Source organism: Etheostoma cragini, chromosome 6 (genome assembly GCF_013103735.1).
Source record: "Etheostoma cragini isolate CJK2018 chromosome 6, CSU_Ecrag_1.0, whole genome shotgun sequence".
NCBI classification, from domain to species: Eukaryota; Metazoa; Chordata; class Actinopteri; order Perciformes; family Percidae; genus Etheostoma; species Etheostoma cragini.
Window position 1 is genome coordinate 14,798,868 of NC_048412.1, and position 16,523 is coordinate 14,815,390.

The window sequence follows — 16,523 nt, forward strand, 5'->3', positions numbered from 1 at the left end:
TTTTCTTCCTTTTTTCCAGAAAAGAATCTGTGAGCTGAGTATGGAAATGTGTAATCTCTCAATACTTCCTCCTGAATGTGTCAAAAATATGAAGCTGTGTGTATTTTTTGGGGAGGGAAAAATTAAGAACAATATGTATAGATATATATGTGTGTGTGTGTATGTATACGTATATGTTCATATATACAATTACAGAACAGTAAAAAAATTGTTTATAAAGTTCATGCAAATGTTCAATTATTGCAAACTTATTTGTTGCTAAATATTACAAAATTATGAAACGCCCATTTAAAATGAACCAAAATCAGTTTGATTAAATAAGATATCAAGCTAACTATACTGCAGGAGTGTCATATGACAGAACTGTTATGGGTGGTCCCACGAGACATTTTGACTCAAGGGATACTGGCTGGCTCACCGAGCCAACATGGCCTGTAAACAACAACAGCGTCAATTTGAAGTAAACTGGATGTGAGTCTCGGCCTATTGTCTGGCGTTGTCTCATTAAAACAAGTACACAGAAGAGGTTTTCAACAATGCGTCGAAGGTGTGTCTGGTAAGCAAATCCCAACCTTCAAGCGAGCATGAACTGTTTTGTTTTTGCTTCAGACCATCACCCTGAACCGTGCACTAAGCTAGCTAACGTTAGCTATATTAGCCGTAGTTGCAGCTAACACGCTACTCTTAGATAGCTAAGGAAGCATTGCGCTATTTGTGAAGATGTATTAAAGTGGCTCGATGACGCTTGAGGTTAGCTAGCTCCACATTTCTTGATGATTTACGGGGTATGCTTATATCGTAGTATTACGAAACGTTACAGAATGCAATATCAGCCAGACGTAGCTAGCTAGCTAACTGCTACCAAAGCTACTATTAGCTTTTGCCTGGGTTTATTGATTTATTGGTTTGCTAGCTAGCTTAACGTTAGCTGTATGCATTCATGAAACTACTCCTGGACAGTGGCACTAGCTACTGTCCACGGTAGCAATTTAAATGTACTTAATGTTCTGCATGCTGTAACGTTACTGCGTACGTTAACATTATTGCAATGCCACCAGGGGCCAGCTAGCTAACGTTAACAAACACTGACTAATGTGACCAAATGTTTATGTCTTTATGGTTTCTTTGAACAAAAAAATCTTAACTAAGCACACAAAACGTTGCTAAATATCGATGAGTGTTTTGCTTAAATGTGATCAATTTAAATCATGTAAAACAATTTAGATGTTGGTAGTAAACCGAAAGAGGATCACTAAAAACGGCACTTTAAAATGTAACTATCGTTCTTTTTTATTGGTGCCTTTTGTGTTCCGTTCAATAAAATCATTTTAGGAATAATTTCCTTTAAGTTTTTTTTCTCAATTCAACTCAAATCATTTGTTGTACTTTGGCAGTATACTAAACGCATCAGAAATCGCGATATTCAACAATGTAGTCGTATTTCTCATATTTCCCATATATCATGCAGCCCCATGTGGTTCCAGTCATATTCTAACACCACATCACTACTTTTGTGTGGCAATTAATGTGCCAGGTTTATTTGAAGGGTTTAGTTTAGTAGGTTGACTGACATAAATCATTATAACGTTTGATAGTTAATGCCCCTGTTTCCTGAAACTAGGGCAACAACTTATGATTGTTTTTGGGAAATTCTGTCACAGTTTCCAAGATGTTTTGAAATGTCTTATTTTGTCTGGCCAACAGTCCAAAAATTATATAAAGCAGATAAGAGTACCAAATTCTCTGAGCCTGAGATTGACATGGTGCTTTGCTTGAAATATCACTTAAAGGAATAATAGACTATCAAATTGTAATCTGCCAGGGAGTCCTGGTCAAGATAGACGGGAAAACAAAAAGTGTCTACACAAGCAAGCACATGCTTACACTGTACATCAATCAAAAAAGCCATAATATCAGCGTGTATGCGTACACGCACGCTCACACACCCACACACACACTGTGTATATAAGCAAAAAACTCATCTCCTTTTGTGTCACCCTCAGATTGATATCCTTCAGGCGGGACCGGCTCCTCTCCACTGGGTAGCTTACTAGCCATGTCCTCACAGCAGCCCAACAGTTCAGCCTCCAACAGCCCCACCAGCATCTTGGGTTCTCCTTTCTCAGTTATCAGTCCCTCACTTAACTCCCCAGTGGTCTCACCCTCTCTGGGATTTGGACCCATCAGCAACAGTCAGGTAACTGGCAGCCATTATAGTCTGTGAATTTATGTTATTGTGTACTTCATTTTTGATTTAAGAGATTAATCTGTTTTAGTTGTAGGGTATCGGTGTTTGTTTACATTGGCACAGGCTGCATGTGTTAGTTTTGGGTAACCTGCAATGCATTTCTTTTTTACAATATGTACAGTGCAATAAAAAGAGGACAAAGCATATTTGGATAATTCTAAAAAAGCATGTAAAATTATTATTATTATTATTATTATTATTATTATTTTGGTTGCTTTGTGTATCCAGATCTCTTCTTCAGCACCTATATCAGGGATGCACTCAATCAGCAGCTCAGAAGATATCAAGCCTCCATTTGGCCTGAGGCCCATGCCAGCTCACAGCCCTGGAATAATGTTGTCTCAGAAACGCATGTGTGTCATCTGTGGAGACCGCTCTTCTGGTGAGTTAGTGCACTAAGAGCAGGATTAGCAGAAGTAAAGCATCAGCTTTAGACAGTTTTTATTTAATTTAAGTATGGATAATCCCCTGCTGTCAAATGTTTTTGCCTGTGTTTCCTCAATTTTTTTCTCAGTCACTGTTGCTAAAAGAAATAGGCTACATGATGTGTCAGACTGTCACCTTCACTTTGGTGTTTTGTTGGATTTACCCATCAGCCTCTAACTTTTTAATTTGTGTAATTTACAGGCAAGCACTATGGAGTGTACAGCTGTGAGGGTTGCAAAGGTTTCTTCAAACGAACTGTGCGCAAAGACCTTAGCTATACCTGCAGGGATAACAAAGAGTGCCTGGTCGACAAACGCCAGCGCAATCGCTGCCAGTACTGCCGCTACCAGAAGTGCCTGGCCATGGGCATGAAGAGGGAAGGTATGCAAGGAACAGGGTCTAAGTAGAGGTTTCAGTTCATTTTGAGAGCCTGTTTGGCGATTGAAGGTTTAGAAACATGTTTTTTTTGTGAGCTGTCTTCCATGCAACTATACAAAGGAGGACACATTGGAGTTTTCTGCAACATAGAGTTAAATATAAATTTTTAGAATGATTTAAACATTGGCAGTCATTACATTTCTTAGAATAACCAATTATGCTAAAGGAATTCTAATTAAATTGATTAAGTACTATTGGATTAGTACTATTTCCGGCGTAGGTGAGGGTGGATGCTAGATTAGATAAGATAAAGGGTAGAGACGAGTGTATTGGGGCTGGTTTATATAACTAACCCCTCTCCATCTCTTCTCTTCATTTTCTCCTATTCTACCCTTTCTCCATCTTTCAATAGTGATCAAACATGTAAAGTGGATAAAAGAAGATGGAAAAGATGAGGGATGGATGAGTATGACATTGAAATTTTAAAGATACTATATTTTTATGTTACTTAGAGAATTAGCCTGTTGTGTTAGACATGCAAAATTGTTAACTGGTGGATTGATGTGTGAAAACGCAAATAATGGAAAGCGAGGATCGCTGTGGTATAGTGCCTTGTGATGATACACTTCTGTGTAAAATAAGCAGTCAGACAGGTGTAGTTATTTGATGAATCTGTGTAACTGTGTTTAATGTCTGAGTGGATTGGTGTTAAAGCAGCAAAATATACAATTAATCATTCTTGTTAAGGCCTTCATAGGCCACAAGGTCAGTTTTAAGTATCCAAACTGCGTGCAGTATAGGATACATATATTACGAGAGGTGTTTTACTAAGTCTGTGAAGCTCAAATTTTGGCTCCAGATTTAAACACATAAACTCTGTGTGCTCTGGTTTGCCAGTTTAATCACCATGTCAGTTTGTTTTGGCTGTACTTCTGTCAGTGTCTGATCTGCCAGTGCGATAGGTAGATTACATGTTACAGTGTCAGTATTTTCAAAGACGTACTGCCAGTTCTGTTGTTTTTTCCCACCAAATTTGATTGAGGGAAGTCTTTTGTTGTCTGATATTTTGGATCAGACAACAAAAACTGTTCTTTCACCTCATTGAGATCACAGTCTCCTTTTGGGTTGCTGCAGACAACATATAGACTCTTAGTTGACTGCCGTTGAGTTTTAACACATTTCACTTGCTAATCTCTGTTGTCCTAGTGCATTGTGTACAGTGCCACTAGAGTAATGCTGCCTTTTCAGTTGGGGTGGGAAAACGATAGATTTTTAGACGTATTGGAAGTCTGTCTTTTAACTGTTAAATATTCAACTGCGAAACACTTGGCTAATGCATGTTAGCTAACTGGAAGGCATGTTAATAACAATCCCATGCATGTAACTTCAAACTGCCAGTAACTATACTTTTGTTTATAATAGAAGTGAATTTATCGGACTTTTGTCATGATGGCTATTAAATATGCTATTGTGAATGTACTATACAGTAGAAAACCTGTGACACAATCTGTATGTTCAAAATATACATTGAGGAACGTTTTATAATCAGTTCTTAACTTCTTGAATCAAAATCAAATCTAGAAGAATGTACTGTAGAAAATGCCAACCCCACACTTAAGGTATAATTTACTGTAATCCACTGAATGCAACGCTTTTGAAATTGACTTCTGCTGTCATGATTACATTTTTGTCAAGACAGTTTAGAGTTTGAACAAGACTTTTTCAATGCAGCAAAAACCCTGCAAAGACACAGATCACTTTGCATAATATCACTCTTTAACTCAAACATTCTATTAGTTTACGGTTTTCATTCTTCAGTATTTACCATCATCTCATTCCTTTTCTCCCCCCTCCACTGTTTCCTTATGTTTTGTCTGACCCAGCGGTCCAGGAGGAGCGCCAGAGGAACCGAGAGCGTGAAGGAGAGCTTGAGTTCAGTGTTGGCGTGAATGAGGAGATGCCTGTGGAGAAGATTTTAGAGGCAGAGACGGCTGTGGAGCAGAAGACTGAACTTCACTCTGATGGCGGTTCTGCTGGCAACTCTGTGAGTGGTTACAACATTGCAATCAATCTATTTCTTTTTATATATATATATATATATATATATATATATATAAAAAAAATATGTATGCTTTTTCAGTCATCTGCATGATGGGTTTGACCCTCATGTTTTTAGAATAAACTAATTAAAAGCATGCTCTTAAGTACTAACTTAAATTGCTGAAAGTATTTGGTTTGGATGTACAACTAAGAAAATATGGTCTGTTTGGTTTCAGCCCCATGATGCAGTTAGCAACATCTGTCAGACTGCAGACAAACAGCTGTTTGCCTTGGTGGAGTGGGCAAAGAGAATCCCTCACTTCTCTGAACTGCCCCTCGATGACCAGGTCATCCTCCTGCGTGCAGGTACGATAGATGAATGAAGGCTCTCTATGGAACTGCACCTTCAAAATCAACACATAGAACACGGAGATCAGATCAGATCACGTCTTTACAAGTTTATCAGAGGCAGATCATGAATATTACAAAACACAATACGAAGACAAGCAAGGCCAAGGATACTTGATCAAATAGTCTTTTTATTTTCTAGTGTTAGCCTTATACAATTAGAGTGCCCTGCATAAAAGAAAGTGTTGTGTGAACTGCCAATTACATTTTATTTGAATAAATTAAAAACTAAATCTCCAAATTACGGTAATATTTTTGATAGCCTGAATGTTGCTTTTTGTGCATGCGTAGATGAAATAAAAGAATCAATATTGTTAGATACGGTACAGTAAAATATATTTAAGGATGGCGACAGGTATTTTTTTTTTTTTTTTCTCTAGTTGTATTTTTGAGTTATGCAGCTGTAATTAGAAGGATATAGAAAAGTGTGAGTTATGTGTTCGGTGATATTCCTAAAAGGTTTTACTGGTTATAACTTGAGTTTGTAAATGTGTGTTGCGTTGGTACACTGGTTCAGGACTCAGTGGAAGTGAATCTGAAAGGGAACTGGTAGCTTTCAAATTTTTGCAACAGTGGACATGCATCCAGATGTGTCAGGGGCAAAGTAGTTCTGCACACTCACACTGAAATTAAAACAATTTCATAGTACTTGTTTCAACCTCGTGAGGGAACTTTACAATCATAATCTTCAATTCAAAGAGTTCAAAAACAGCCATTGCTCATCACTTACCAGTTTCATTGCATTTCATTTGTCAGGCTGGAATGAGCTCCTTATTGCTTCGTTCTCCCATCGCTCCATTGGTTTGAAGGATGGAGTTCTCCTAGCCTCTGAGCTGCAGCGTGACAATGCACACAGCGCAGGAGTTGGAGCCATTTTTGATAGGTGTGCCTATGAGAACTGCCAGCATACTCAAAGCTAAATTGTAACTAATTGTAATGCATGTGTAGTGTCTGTATAATAACTGGTTTAATTTAACACAGGGAGAGTGTGCAGAGCGCAGAGGTCGGTGCCATATTTGACAGGTAATTTTACACTTTTCTAATGTGTGTTATGCTCGTTGTATTTTACACTTTGAAACATTTTACACAATTCTTTGCAAAATGTGTTATTATTTAGGGTCCTTACAGAACTCGTCAACAAAATGAGAGATATGCAAATGGACAAAGCAGAGCTGGGCTGCCTCCGAGCCATTGTCCTCTTCAACCCAGGTGCCTGCGCAGTGCTGATATCTAAATTTTATCTAAATTATAAGATTAACATTTTACAAAATGAGATATATCTTTTTATGTCCTGCCCCTGATCAAAATATTTCTTTATTTTATTGCAGATGCTAAAGGTCTTTCCAACACCGGTGAGGTGGAGCTCCTTAGAGAAAAGGTCTATGCATCGTTGGAAGCCTACTGCAAACAGAAATACCCAGAGCAGCAGGGAAGGTAAATGTCCTCAGCAATCACAAGCTTGACATACTCCTGTATTTCACTAGACTGCATTTATTTGACATTATAAAATAGCTAAAAATCATGGGTGCAACATTTATCGTGTCAAGCTAAATAATGTCGTCTTTGCTCCATGCAGGTTTGCTAAGCTCCTTCTTCGACTGCCAGCACTGCGATCTATTGGCTTGAAGTGCTTGGAGCATCTTTTCTTCTTCAAGCTTATTGGTGACACACCTATTGACACTTTCCTCATGGAAATGCTTGAAGCTCCCCATCAGTTGTCTTAGATAGGAAATGCGTACTGTGGTTGGGTTTAGATAGCTGAAGTCTGGGAAGCTGGAGTGGGACTGGAGTGGCACTTTAAGTTCTTTGAAGATTTGTCAACTTGTCTCACTGCTGTCTGGGTTACACTATTTTAGTGCAGCACAGATTTGCTCTTTAGACCAAACCCAAGGCTTGGCAGAATCTAAAAGCTGGTGCTATATGTTGAAATAACTTCCTGAGTAACTATGGTTTAAAAAAAAAAAAAAAAAAAGTATTTTTAAAAATGTAAACATTTACATATTTCCTTCACAGGAACTATAATTTGGGTATACATTTTTATATAAGCTTTTTAGACATCTCAAACATCAAGCTTCAGTTGTTTCTCCAACTGAACTGATCCCCAAACCCTATTTTTTAAAGGAAAGGCAACCTGAATCATGTGTATGCATTAAGGACGTAGTCTTCTTTTTATAATTTGTAATTCAAGCCAGCTCTAAAAGAATATAAGTGTACCAAACAGTTGTCACCGGGAACTGTGTCCAACAACAGCTCTGAGTTTAGTTGTGTCCATTGCAGAAGATGAATTCCTAACAGTGATGATAGAAGACAAGTCAGCGGTTGAAAACTGTCAGGTCGAACTTGTCTGTGTTAATTGAGGATCTGCTTTATGTGTCTGGTAATACACAGTTAGTGTTGTTTACTTCTTTGCCATTTTATAAATCTAATCACTTTGTGGTTAACGATTAAACTGCACTGCACACTTGCCATGTACTATTTCTAAAACACTTTTAATAAACACCTGACCTTTAATAGTCAGGAGTTTTTCTTTTGGTGCTATTTCAGTAATAATTTGACATTATTGGTGCATATGCACACCAAACCACAAAACCTAAGAAAAATATGCAAAACTGAAAATCCCTTTGTTAATCTTTGTTAAAAAATGTAGCAATATAAAATGTAAATGGCATAAGAGCTTTCTGCCTGTCATTCAGGGGTTTTCCAAAGTAAATCATGTCTGGTGGAAAGGGAATACTCCATTTTGTAATTTATCTATACAATTGAAAGGTACTGTGCAAAAGTAATTGTTCAGGGAAAATGTCTATTGATGAATTTGAATTATGATCACGATATACAAATTATATAATTCTTAATATGTGCCCTTGTATTAGTTTTCAGCTAGTGTAAAGCAGAACATGTCTTGGATTGCACTGGATTTGCTGAGACTGTTTCAGCTGATTTTTATTATTATTATTATTATTTTTTTTTTTTAATGCTCAATTGTTTTTTCCTAAACTTTCCCCCCTTTTTGTAGGTAGCTGTCTTGTTCATCGTTGTCTCTGCAAGTTATTAAAAGCAAACCATAATCACATTTAGATCCATAACACCTGTGGACGTATAGGAATTTTAAACAAGACCAAGTGGGGTCTGTGTGATGGCCACGTGTAAACCCCAGATGAGCTGTATTGGTGCGCTTGTCATCGACCTCTATATGCTCTTGAACATAAAGTGACTTGAAGCATGGGTTGTGTGGACTGAAAATAAAAAAGGCTTAAGTTTTCTTTGGTTTTCTTTTCCCCCAAAAGTGTTAGATGTGACATATTTTTCTAAAACAACTCAATTAAAAGATGTAGTAAAATCAAATAGTCAAAAATATTTTTCAATGAGCCTTTTTATTGTATTTGTTACATAGTTTTTGCTGTGGGCATAGATGCAATAAAAGCCTTGGTTGTATAGCACTTGTTTCCAAGTTCCACAGTGATGTTATGGCACAGGCAGCAATGTGTGGGGTGGGCTAATGTTAAAGGAGAAAATGTTGAGTGCAATGAAATCAAAGGCTTCTAAGGGATTCCACAGGACTAGCTGGTGAACTTAATCACTACGTATGTTAACTTTGCAGTCTGAAGTAAAAAGGTTTAATATTACAAACCTAAAGCTCTGAGAACCAACGTGAACCTCCTTTTGTATCAAGCAGAAGTGACACCTTTTTAAACCAAGTATGGCTTGGTTTGCTTAAATTATATTTAGAATAATACTGCTTTTAGTCTATTATACACTAATCTACACATTGAGCAAAAAACAAAACCGGAACAACAAAGACATTGTCATGGCATGTACATACTTTTACAGCATTCCCCCTATATTACTTTACACATCTATTCTGTCTTGTTCTTGACAAAAATCAGTACAATCTGGGAAACGATGAGCCCAACCCAGCTAACTTCAGTTCTAAGTTGCATGCTACATATTGAGTCTAAGGTGCTGAATAGTTTTCCGTTAATTTAAAAAGAAAATAATGTACTGCTGGTGTGGTTTTATTTAGCTTTATCATGATGTTGCACTTGTTTCTCCCAATGGCTGTTTCCATACCAGTGAAAATTTGCTTGTGGATAGATTTACCTTGCCGTGATATAAACTAAAACGATTATTAATTAAGCCAAGGCCATTCCAAATTAAAAGCACTACGACTCTATCAATAGTTTGACCTACGTGATAAAAGTTATCTGCGGGCTCTTTCTTATTCACTTCAATACCGATTTACATGTTTTAAAATAGATAAATAATGGACATTTAATGTGCATTCATATTACTAACTCATATAAACCCTGATGTTCACATTCATAGTTAGGGGGTGAAGGTCCAACTACTGACAAACTCAGATCTCCCGTGATGCCAGTTCAACTACATATTAATTTGGCCTGGTCTATTTTTAACTGTTATATTTTACCGAGATATCGACTAGAGTAGAACAAGTCATGTCCATATTCCACAGTAAGGCAACAGGATACAGCTAGTGTGCATGACCAATCCTAAGTTTTCATAAATACATTAAAGCTATCTTCATAACATACCGTTTTATCCAAGAAATAACATGGAAATAAATTGTTTAAAAACACTGGTTAAAAATAAATCACAGCTCGTGAATGATGTACGTTGCAGTATTATCCTCTTGCTTGCTGCTCAGACTGCACATCTAACATTTTCTTGATTATATGTCCCTGAAAACGTCTAAATAAATAACTGTCTCTGAAAGGCACTCTGAGATGTGCAGGTCATAGTTTCTAGAAGATAAAACTACATAACTCTGATGATTGCTCACCTGTAACACTTTGTCTGCCTTCCTCATACTGTCTCCAACTGTTCAGTCCATCAGTGAGAATAGTTCACACATGATGAATACATGTGTTTACAACCTACAATTGTTGAGAATTGTTCTGAAACTAGTATCACCTGCAGTAAAACAACTGTTGATTGTGATCTTTAAAAAGATGTTTCTCTGATAAATCCTTATCCAATCAACTAGCAGACATTTGACAGAGCTTTAGATGCTCATCTGTCTTGAATGTGTCCACTTTGATTAGACATTAAAAACTGTGCTACTGTTGATTTGCTGGTTAAACGGTTGAGTATTTTTCAGATGTCAGTGGTTCATCAGTGTCAAGGATTTCACATTCCATTGATACCCAACTATTACATCCAGTGCAATTATTCCTTATTTGAGCACCTTCTTGAGCAAAATGAAAGAAAAAAAAACTACTACAGTAGTATATAACAGAATAACCCTCTGCATAAAGCCATCTATTCAACAGATGAAATGTCTTTAATTTTCTCTAAAGCTGAAGGGCTGACACTAAACCCAAGCAGTGGAGAGTTTAGTGTCTGTACCACACTTCTTGCCCTTTGGATTCAGTCAAGGCCACTGAGATTGAATCATACACTGCCAACTCTTTTGATGCCCTCCACCGTAGAAAACACTTTTGCACAGTGTGATTGTATGCAATGTCACGTTCAAAGGGTAATTGTGAGTAAGCCTTCTGAGTGCATGTCATTGATGTTTATTCAGCAATAGCAAAGCTTAGTGGTTTGGATTCAGCGCTCCATTTCTGCTCTCTCTGACCGTTAGTTCATGAATAAAAACCTTTAGGAAGCCTTTGTACCAAACGCATAAAGATGAGGTCAACTCATTGAAGCTAGCGGGGATTTCAGTGCCAAGCCAGAGTGGAGTGGGTTGCCAGGTTAGGAGTAGGAATTGGAGGGGCAGTGAAAGGGCTCCCAGACATCCTTATGTCCACCTCACACCTGCATCTCTGAACCACTGGACAAGCCAAGAGCATTTGCCTCCTCTGTTGTCAAACCATTCTTCAGTGTCCTCCTCACTGTGCGGGCAGGATGAAAAAATGTGTATTATTACAGTGTTTGCCCATGCAGCTGATTACATGTCTGTGCATGATAATAACAATGCCAATTGGCCAATAGTTGACACGACTCACAAGATTTTCGGTTGACTCGGGATCGTCTCCTCTCCCGAGGTTGTGTCCGCTGGCTGGGCCCCTGAGTGGCTGACCTAACAATCCTTTCCATGATCTCATCAGCTGTATCATCTGTGCAGTTCACTGGGTCGTCACTGGCAGAGCACCATGGGGGAACACACCCTGAAAAAGTAAGGTTTAAGGACAGGTTTAAGAAATCTCTTCAGTCTACAGCCACAAAAGTCATAGTATAGCATGTAAAAAAAAAAGTGATGAAAAAGCCATATCATAGCATGTCAAAAAAGTAACAGTATCGCATGTTGCAAAACATTATGAAAAATACATAGAATAGCATGTCGAAAAATAGATAAAAAGTCAAGGTGGAGTATGTCAAAAAAGTCAGAATAGCATATCAAAAAAATGAATTAGGAAAAAGTCAGATGCCGTTAGAGGTGCTGCGGGAGTATGGGGTGAGGGGGCCCCTTCTCAGGGCCATCCCATCTGAGCTGTGTCCGGGTTCTCTGCAGTAAGTCCGATTCGTTCCAGGTGAGCGTTGGCCTCCACCAGGGTAGCGCTTTGTCACCAATCCAGTTTGTAATATTTATGGACAGGATATCGAGGCGTAGTTGGGGTGGGGAGGGGTTGCAGTTTGGTGTGCTCAGGATCTCATCGTTGCTTTTTGCAGATGAAGTCGTCCTGATGGCATCATCAGCCTGTAACCTTCAGAACTCACTGGATCGGTTGGCAGTAGAGTGTGAAGTGGCTGGGATGAGGAGCAGCACCTCTAAATCTAAGGCCATGGTTCTCAGCAGGAAACCGATAGAGTGCCTTATTTAGGTAGAGAATGAGTCTTTACTCCAAGTGAAGGAGTTTAAATACCTTGGGGTCTTGTTTGCAAGTGAGGGGACAAAAGAGCGGAGAATCGGAGCAGGTGCGGTATTACATTCCATTTATCGTACTGTTATGATGAAAAGAGAGCTGAGCCAGAAGGCAAAGCTCTCGATCTACCAGTCAGTTTTTGTTCCTACCCTCAACTATGGTAATGAAGGCTGAATCATGACTGAGAGAACGAGATCCAGGGTAAAAGTGGCCAAAATGGGTTATCTCAGTAGGGTGGCTGGCATCTCCCTTAGAGATCGGGTGAGAAGCACAGTCATCCGTGGGGAGCTCGGAGTAGAGCCGCTGCTCCTTCGCGTCGAAAGGAGCCAGTTGAGGTGGGTCAGGCATCTGGTAAGGATGCCTCTGGGAAGACCCAGGACTAGGGGGAGGGACTATGTCTCCAACCTGGCCTGGGAACACCTCGGGAAGGGAAGTTTGGGGTCCCCTGCTGGAGCTGCTGCCCCCGCAAAAGGGATAAAATGTGATAGTTTAGCATGTTGAAAAAAGTGATAAAAGGTCATAGTATAGTATGTCAAAAAAGGTCATTATATAGTATGTCAAAAAAGTGTTGACATCATAGTATAGTATGTCAAAAAAAGCGATGAAGTCAGCTATCAGGCTCCTCTCCTGTGGAACCAGGTTCCAGTTTGGGTTCAGGAGGCAGACACCGTCTCCACATTTAAGAGTAGGCTTAAGACTTTCCTTTTTGAAAAAAGCTTAGTTTTTAGTTAGGGCATAGAATTGAATATTGTTAGGGAGTGAGGAGTTGCAGCGTCCGCCTAACCCGGCCCACCAGCCTCTCGTCATAGTTGTCAGATCTATCTGTCATATAATCAAGAATATAATAAAACTAGAGGGAGACTTGGCATACAGCCCGATCCGGGAGAGTTCTAGCCTGACCAGGCTCCTCTCTTTACCCTGTCTCTCTTAGTTATGCTGTAATAGTTTTAGACAGTTGGGGACTTCCTTTGACACACTGAGCTCCTCTCTCCTCTATCTTTCTATCTTTCCATTTATGTGCATCCATGTCCCAGAAATGCTTGTTACTAACCCAGCTCTAGGGAGTCACTCCCCGGAGTCCTTATGTTCTTTTTTCCCCAGCATGTTCCCTCGGGTCAGAGAGGCTCCAAAATCATGGTAGCAGCTGTCGCCATGGTCCCGCTACAAGTTCTGCGATGCCATCTTCCTCTTGCTACACTCTGCGGTGCCCTGCTACATCTTGCTGTGCCTTGTAATGCCCACAGTGCCCTGCTATGCCATGAACTACTACAAAGAACTGCTACAAACTACTATTTTTTCTATTTTTGTTATTTCCACTCTTCACTCTAACCCGTCAGACACCGCCTACCAAGAGCCTGGGTCTGTCCGAGGTTTCTGCCTAAAAGGAAGTTTTTCCTCGCCACTGTCGCACTGTTGCTTGCTCTGGAGGAAACTACTAGAACTGTTGGGTCCTTGTAAATTCTGGAGTGTGGTCTAGACCTCCTCTATCTGTAAAGTATCTCGAGATAACTCTTGTTATGAATTGATGCTATACATAAAATTGAATTGAAATTGAATTGAATTTTATATTTTGTATATGTCAAAAAAGTGATAGTAAAGTGTTGAAAAAAAGTGATAGTATAGTATGTCAAAAAAAGTGATAAAAAAAGTTATGGTATACCACATTACCATTTTTACAATCACTGAGTATAGCATGTTGAAAAAAAGTTACATAAAAGTCATAGTATTGCATGTCTAAAAAAGTGATGACTAAGTCATAGTATAGTATGTCAAAAAAGTAAAAAAAGTCATAGTGTATTATGATGCAAAAAGTCATAATATAGTATGTCAAAAAAGTGCTTAAAAGTCATAGTATAGTATGTTGAAAAAAGTGATAAAAAGGTCATAGTATAGTATGTGGAAAAAAGTGATAAAAAGGTCATAGTATAGAATGTTGAAAAAAGTGCTAAAATGGTCATAGTATAGTATGTGGAGAAAAGTGATAAAAAGGACATAGTATTGTATGGTGAAAAAAGTCATGGTATAGTGTGTCAAAAAAAGTATTAAAAAGGTCATAGTATAGTGTGTGGAGAAAAGTGATAAAAAGGTCATAGTATAGTATGTAAAAAAAGTGATGAAAAAAGTCATGGTATAGTGTGTCAAAAAAAGTGATAAAAAGGTCATAGTATAGTATGTTAAAAAAAGTGATAAAAAAGTCATAGTATGGTATGTAAAAAAAGTGATAAAAAAGTAATTGTAGAGTATGTAAAAAAATGATAAAAAGGTCATAGTATAGAATGTTGAAAAAAGTTATAAAAAGGTCATAGTATAGTATGTGGAAAAAAGTGATAAAAAGGTCATAGTATAGAACGTTGAAAAAAGTGCTAATAAAGGTCATAGTATAGTATGTGGAGAAAAGTGATTAAAAGGACATGGTATTTTATGTTGAAAAAAGTGATAAAAAAGTGATAGTATAGTATGTGGAAAAAAGTGATTAAAAAGTCATGGTATAGTATGTAAAAAAAAGTCAAAATATAGTATGTCAAAAAAGGGATAAAATCATAGTATTGTATGTCGAAAAAAGTGATGAAGTCATAGTATAGTATGTCAAAAAAGTGGGAAAAAGGTCATAGTATAGAATGTTGAAAAAAGTGATAAAAAGGACATAGTATTGTATGTTGAAAAAAGTGATAAAAAGGTCATAGTATAGTATGTGGAAAAAAGTGATAAAAAGGTCATAGTATAGTATGTTGAAAAAAGTGATAAAAAGGACATTGTATACTATACGGAAAAAAGTGATAAAAAGGTCATAGTATAGTATGTGTAAAAAAGTGATAAATAGGAGATAGTATTGTATGTTGAAAAAAGTGATAAAAAGGTCATAGTATAGCATGTGGAAAAAAGTGATAAAAAGGACATAGTATGGTATGTAAAAAAAGTGATAAAAAGGTCATAGTCTAGTATGTGGAATAAAGTGGTAAAAAGGACATAGTATTGTATGTTAAAAAAAGTGATAAAAAGGTCATAGTATAGTATGTGGAAAAAAGGGCTAAAAAGGTCATAGTATAGTATGTGGAGAAAAGTGATGAAAAGGAAATAGTAGTGTATGTTGAAAAAAGTGATAAAAAGGTCATAGTATATTAAGTAAAAAAAGTGATAAAAAAAGTCATGGTATAGTATGTCAAAAAAAGTGATAAAAAGATCATAGTATTATATGTTGAAAAAGTGATAAAAAAGTCATGGTATAGTATGTTAAAAAAATCATAACATAGTATGTCAAAAAAGGGATAAAATCATAGTATTGTATGTCAAAAAAAGTGATGAAGTCATAGAATAGTATGTCAAAAAAGTGGGAAAAAGGTCATAGTATAGAATGTTGAAAAAAGTGTTAAAAAGGACATAGTATTGTATGGTGAAAAAAGTGATAAAAAGGTCATAGTATAGTATGTATAAAAACTGATAAAAAAAAGTCATTGTAGAGTATGTAAAAAAAAATGATAAAAAGGTCATAGTATAGAATGTTGAAAAAGTGATTAAAAGGTCATAGTATAGTATCTGGAAAAAAAGTGATAAAAAGGACATAGTATTCTATGTTGAAAAAAGTGATAAAAAGGTCATAGTATAGTAAGTAAAAAAAGTGATAAAAAAAAGTCATGGTATAGTATGTCAAAAAAAGTGATAAAAATGTCATAGTATGGTATGTAAGAAAGTAATAGAAAAGTCATGGTACAGTATGTCAAAAAAAGTGATAAAAAGGTCATAGTATAGTATGTTGAAAAAAGTGATAAAAAAGTCATAGTATGGTATGTAAATAAAGTGATAAAAAAGTCATTGTAGAGTATATAAAAAAAAGATAAAAAGGTCATAGTAAAGAATGTTGGAAAAAGTGTTAAAAAGGTCATAGTATAGTATGTGGAAAAAGATGATAAAAAGTCATAGTATAGATGTCAAAAAAGTGATAAAAAGGTTGTAGTATAGTATGTTGAAAAAAGTGATAAAAAGGTCATAGTATAGTGTGTTGAAAAAAGTGATAAAAAGGACATTGTATACTATACGGAAAAAAGTGATAAAAAGATCATAGTATAGTATGTGTAAAAAAGTGATAAAAAGGACATAGTATTGTATGTTGAAAAAAGTGATAAAAAGGTCATAGTATAGTATGTGGAATAAAGTGATAAAAAGGTCATAGTATGGTATGTAAAAAAAGTGATAAAAAG

At 37.0% G+C, this 16,523-nt stretch overlaps 2 protein-coding genes across 7 annotated transcripts in view; one reads left to right on the plus strand and one right to left on the minus strand.

Moving 5' to 3' along the window:
- The first annotated feature begins 344 nt into the window (after positions 1–344).
- Positions 345–8,759, plus strand: rxrbb (retinoid x receptor, beta b). Of its 2 annotated transcripts, XM_034875476.1 has the most exons (12): positions 345–556; positions 2,004–2,197; positions 2,477–2,630; positions 2,876–3,055; positions 3,465–3,518; positions 4,936–5,096; positions 5,329–5,458; positions 6,257–6,383; positions 6,482–6,523; positions 6,618–6,709; positions 6,829–6,934; positions 7,077–8,759. In XM_034875476.1, exons 2-12 carry the CDS (start codon positions 2,057–2,059, stop codon positions 7,222–7,224), a joined length of 1,335 nt encoding a protein of 444 aa, XP_034731367.1. In that variant the 5' UTR covers positions 345–556; positions 2,004–2,056; the 3' UTR covers positions 7,225–8,759. The 2 variants fall into 2 exon arrangements, with proteins under 2 accessions (XP_034731367.1, XP_034731368.1); XM_034875477.1 differs by lacking the exon at positions 3,465–3,518.
- Positions 8,760–8,852: 93 nt separating this feature from the next.
- fhod3b (formin homology 2 domain containing 3b) overlaps positions 8,853–16,523 on the minus strand; it is a 92,377-nt gene continuing 84,706 nt past the window's right edge. For all 5 annotated transcript variants that reach the window (XM_034875472.1, XM_034875471.1, XM_034875473.1 and 2 more), the window contains 2 exons: positions 11,470–11,631; positions 8,853–11,355 (listed from right to left, as the gene is read on the minus strand). In XM_034875472.1, the coding sequence (XP_034731363.1) occupies positions 11,273–11,355; positions 11,470–11,631 (245 nt within the window). In that variant the 3' untranslated portion in view covers positions 8,853–11,272. The remainder of the gene's footprint in view (positions 11,356–11,469; positions 11,632–16,523) is intronic.

Excerpts from the sequence above, each read along its gene's own strand:
- rxrbb (XM_034875476.1), top strand. The coding sequence starts at position 2,057 with ATGTCCTCACAGCAGCCCAACAGTTCAGCCTCCAACAGCCCCACCAGC. Across the intron at positions 5,459-6,256 it reads GGTCATCCTCCTGCGTGCAG|GCTGGAATGAGCTCCTTATT; the intron begins GTACGATAGATG and ends TTCATTTGTCAG. Across the intron at positions 6,935-7,076 it reads TACCCAGAGCAGCAGGGAAG|GTTTGCTAAGCTCCTTCTTC; the intron begins GTAAATGTCCTC and ends TGCTCCATGCAG.